This window comes from Nicotiana tomentosiformis, chromosome 5, assembly GCF_000390325.3.
Source record: "Nicotiana tomentosiformis chromosome 5, ASM39032v3, whole genome shotgun sequence".
In the NCBI taxonomy this organism is placed as follows: Eukaryota; Viridiplantae; Streptophyta; class Magnoliopsida; order Solanales; family Solanaceae; genus Nicotiana; species Nicotiana tomentosiformis.
The window spans coordinates 109,776,856-109,781,999 of record NC_090816.1 but is presented as its reverse complement, the minus strand read 5'-3'; the positions used below and the strand labels follow the sequence as shown (position 1 = coordinate 109,781,999).

At 40.9% G+C, this 5,144-nt stretch overlaps 1 protein-coding gene across 1 annotated transcript; it reads right to left on the bottom strand.

Moving 5' to 3' along the window:
- Positions 1 to 2,819: 2,819 nt before the first annotated feature.
- LOC138892986 (uncharacterized) lies at positions 2,820 to 3,161 on the bottom strand. The gene has a single exon (XM_070176747.1). The coding sequence runs from the start codon at positions 3,159 to 3,161 to the stop codon at positions 2,820 to 2,822; it is 342 nt and encodes a 113-aa protein (XP_070032848.1).
- Positions 3,162 to 5,144: the final 1,983 nt, after the last annotated feature.

Here is a 5,144-nt window from a genome sequence, read left to right as displayed (position 1 = left end):
GTGGGATTCAAAGGTGTGGCTGCATTCATAAGTATGCAGTCCGCAGAAGAAGGTCCAAGTCCCAGCCCAAGTCAAGTGTGCGGCCGCACTCAGAAATGTGCGGTCCGCACAATTAGATGAAGTGCGGCCGCATCCCACTTTTATGTGACCGCAGAAGTCCCAGTTAGCCAGTCAAGCTCAGAGTGCGGAGCACACTCAGAATTATGCGGCCGCACAACCTCCGCAGGGGCATTTTTGTCAGATATTTTTAGCTTAGTATAAATAGAACTTTTTGTCATTTTTATTGTAAGTTTTGTTTTGGGAGAGCACCTGAGCCGTTTTTCTTTACTATTTTGAGTAATATTGCACTAGATTAGCTTCTAAACATTATATTTTCTTTCTCTAATCAATTATTATGCATTCTATCTTAATTTTTCTTGTATTTCTTTATTTTTCATGAGTAGCTAAATTTTTAGCTAGGGTTGTGGCCCAACCCTAGTGTGGGTAATTAATGGGTGTTTGATTTAGGATTTGTTTGTGATTGAGTTAGTGATATTTAGCCTAGTTCTTTCTTGAATTCAAGAATTAATGGTTGCAAACATTGATTCACGCCTAATTGACTTAGTCTCTACTTGAGAAAGAGAGACTAAATCTAGGAAAACTTGGCTAACAAGAAATTGGGGTGAACTCAAGAAATTGATAGCCCTAATTAAAGGATTGAATATAGAGAGAGTAAGACCCGACTTGAGCATTTATCACTTGTTTTCTGCAATACCCATTTGGACTTGAGAAAGCCAAATTGGGAAAAATCACTCAAACTACCGAGAGGTATAGAATTGCATGTGATTGCTATATTACAACCCCGACCAATCAAACTTGCATTAGAGTTTACAACCCATTAGGTAACCACCTAGGTGGAAGTCACGACCCTATATCTTTTACCATTTGGAAAACAACCAAAACCAAAAATATTATATTCTAGTTTTATAATTGCAATCAATAGTTTAAAGTAGAAGTAGACACAACAAACAAGAATGTGGAAGTGTAATCTAAGACATATCGTACAATTACACTAAGCATATACCTAATCCCAATTCTAACTCCTTGAAGATTCGATCCCGGCTTGCGTTGGGTTTTATTATTGCTTTGACCACCTCATTACCTATATTTGTGGTGTGAGTTTGGGCGACATTAATTTAAGATTTTGTGTGAACCGGGTGGCTCTTCCCAATGATGGTTGGCGTGACAACCTTTATAAGGGATTGAGTCCGTTTTCTTTTATGTTTAGGCAAATATAGTAGTAATGAATAAAAGGGTCTCAAGCATGATTCACTTGGTACCAACACATTTATCTCCAACCTTATAGTTAAAAACAAAGTTGTTGGCATAAAATAGCTCTATTTGTGACCTTTTGACTCTTGTGTTGACTTAAACAGTCATCGAGTGGTTCAGTCGAGCCATTTGTGATTCTCAATCTTAACTAGGGTTGTTGTGGGCTCTCGACTTTGGTCTCTTTTGCAATTCAGCAGCGTGAAAGGGGAGGTATTGAATTACAAGTCCAAGTTCCCGTGCTAATAGTCTAGAACTTTCCCTGAATATTTTCTAGGTGAAATTCTAAATGTAGCTTGGCTTGAAAAATGATTGTAGGCTCTCTTTGATCCGATTTGAAGTTTGAAATCTTCCATAGCCTACAAATGTGATATCCCTAGTCAACCCATTTGAGCCAAAGCCTTCTTTCTTTCAATAACCATGTTACAAGCCTTTATCCGTTTTGTAATGACCCTCTCTTGTCACCCAATCTTTCCTTAGCATTCTTGAGAAACAATTGGCAAAAATATAAGTTTGGGGGAGAGACAAGGAGTTTGAAAGTGAGAAAAGGTACAAAGAAGAGAAACAAAGGAAGAAAAGGGAAGGCAAAGAAAAGAAAGAAAGAATAAAAACAAAAATGCCAAAAAGAAAGTGAATAAGGTAGAAAGTTGAAGGGATTCAAAGAAAATAATGATGAAGGGCATGGAGTAAATAGATAGTTTGGGGGAATTGATATGTAGGGATTTTGACCGCTAATTTTCTCTTTTTTACTTGCGTTGTAGCTGAAAAATGCTTAAAGGTATTTGCGGGAACTAATAAAATGTGCTTTCATACAGGAATATTGGGAGATGAGCCAAAGAAGTGAAAATCAACTCAAAAAAGAGTCAAAATTGGACAAAGACCAAAACAAGGCAAAAATGCTTACAGTGTGGACCGCACAATACTGTGTGCGGCCGCAAACAATGAAGAAGCCTTGTCAGATTAGCTTCAGAGTATGCAGACCGCATAATTTTGGTGTGGCCGCAGAAGAGAGATTAAGAGAGTTGGAATTTTGGGCAAGCTGAAGAAATGTAGACTGCACCATTATTGTGTGGCCGCAGGATGCCAAGTGCGGTCGCACTCACTATTATGCGCCCCACAAACGACCAGAATTAGAGAGCCTTGATTGAAGCTATGCGGACCGCACTATTATTGTGCGGCTGCGGGATTCAAAGGTGTGGCTGCATTCATAAGTATGCAGTCCGCAGAAGAAGGTCCAAGTCTTAACCCAAGTCAAGTGTGCAGAGAATTTTGCGGCCGCTGAGTGATTGTGCGGACCGCATAATTTTGGTGCGGTCCGCACTCCTGTGACACTTAGCCAATTTTTCTTGCACAGACACTGTGATTCACACCAATTCCTGCATGCACTTCAAAACTAGTTAGCACAAAACAAAGCTATCTAACAAAGAAGAAAAACAAGAAAAAAAAAAGATGCATGGGTTGCCTCCCAAGAAGCGCCTAACTTAACGTCGCGACACGACACAGATTACCAATCATTTGAAATGAAGAACCGCCACAATGTGGCCATCATCAACCTTGCCAAGATAATGTTTAACCCGGTGCTCATTGGCTCTAAACACCTCATCATTCTTATTTTTCAAATCTAGAGCACCAAAGGGGGTTACATTCACCACTTCAAAGGGGCCACTCCATTTTGACTTCAACTTGCCCGGAAACATCCGTAACCGGGAATTGAACAATAGCACAAGATCACTCTCTTTAAATTTCTTGTTATGGATGTACTTGTCTTGGAGGTACTTCATCTTCTTCTTGTAAAGAGACGAGCTTGTGTAGGCATGATAACGGAATTCATCAAGCTCATTCAATTGTGACATCCTTAGATTTGCCGCGACATCTCATTCAAGGTTCAACTTCTTCAAAGCCCACATGGCCTTATGCTCAAGTTCTACCGGAAGATGGTATGCCTTCCTGAACACTAACCGGTATGGAGACATGTAACGACTCGGCCGGTCGGTTCTGTTAGCTCTGTTGAGTGATTTCGTACTTAAGAGCGTGTCTGGACTGCAAATTTGAGGTCTGTAGCTAATTTAGGCTTGAAATGGTGAAAGTCAAATTTTGGGAAGTTTGACCGGGGGGCTGACTTTTTGATATCGGGGTTGGATTCTGATTCTGAAAGTTGGAATAGGTCCGTAATTTTGAATATGACTTGTGTACAAAATGTGAGGTCAATCGGACGTGGTTTGATAGGTTTCGGCGTCGTTTGTGAAATTTGAAAGTTTAGAAATTCTTTAGGCTTGAATCCGAGTGTAATTGGTGTTTTGATATTGTTTTGAGTTATTCGAAAGCTCGACTAAGTTCGTATGGTATTTTAGGATTGGTTGGAATGTTTGGTTGAGGACCCGGGGGCCTCGGATGAGTTTCGGATGCTTAACGGATCACTTTTGGACTTTGGAAGATAGTTGATTTTCTGGTGTTTTGTTGCAGACATTTTCTTCATCGCGTTCGCGTAAGGCATCTGGGAAGGCCAAGTTAGTTACTCTTCGCAATCGCGATGTGGTTCCCGCATTCGCGAAGATGTGGAACCCTGAGGCTACGCGTTCGCGACATGGTCCTCGCGTTCGCGGAGAGGAACGGGCAGATGGAGCTTCAGGCATTTAAGCCTACGCATTCGCGGAGAGGGTCCCGAGTTTGCATAGGGTCCGCCAGTGAAAGGTATGCATTCGCGAGAGGTCACTTGCATTCGCGAAAGAGGAATTCTGGTCAACATTTGTTTTGTTCAATGCGAACGCGAGGCTTTGACCGCTTTCGCGAAGAAGGAATTAACTGGGCAGATATAAAGATTCAAAAATGAGGGTTTGGCCATTTTTATCAAAACTTGAGTTTGGGAGCTCAGATTTGGATGAGATTTCGAGGGATTTTTAGAGACATCGATTGGGTAATTATTCTATACTTGATTTTGGTTATATCCCACTAATCTATCATTAATTTCATCATTAAATTTCGAATTTGTGTTAAAAATTGGGGGGAAATGGGAAGAAATTCTTCAACTAAGATTTTGGGTTTTGATTGGGATTCTGACATCGGATTTGGATAAATTTGGTATGGTTAGACTCGTGAGTGAATGGGCTTTCGGATTTTGTAACTTTTGTAGGATTTCGATACGTGGGCCCAGGGGCCGGGTTCGGGCCAATTTCGGATTTTTTGCTGTAATTTAGTACTTTTCTTGTGGAATTGATCCCTTTAGCCAATATTGGTTGTATTGTTCTACTTGTGGCTAGATTTGGGGAATTTGGAGACTGATTCGAGGGGCAAAGACATTGAGGTAAGTAACAGTTTTAAATCTGGTCCCAAGGGTATGAAACCCCGGATTATTGGATTATGTAAGTATTTTGGAGGTGACGCACATTCTAGGTGACGGGCGTGTGGGCGTGTTCCGTAGGAATTGGGACTTGGTCCATTCGTTGAAACTGTAAATTTGCATAACTTGTTGTTAGCTATATGCTCTCCCTATGTTATAGAAATTTAACTGCAAATCATGTTAGAAATCATGCTTAGGCTATGTGATGGTACTGTTGGGACCCGCAGAGGTCACGTACTTGTTGCATTACTTGCTAATTGCTGTCTTGTACTTAGTCGTGGTTTTACTTGCGTATCATATCTCAGCCTCTTCTTGATTTTTGTTGATACACTATGTTATCTTTGTTTGGGCCGATCTTTGTGATTTCCGAGAGCCTGAGAGACTACAGAGGTTGATGACTAAGTGAGGTCGAGGACCTGTCTATGAGGTATTGATACTATAGTACGTGAGTTGTCTGTGCAGCACGTGAGTTGTCTGTGCAATACGTGAGGTTTCCGTG

Bases quoted from the DNA above. Each gene is read 5' to 3' on its own strand.
- LOC138892986 (XM_070176747.1), bottom strand. From the start codon at position 3,161: ATGTCACAATTGAATGAGCTTGATGAATTCCGTTATCATGCCTACACA.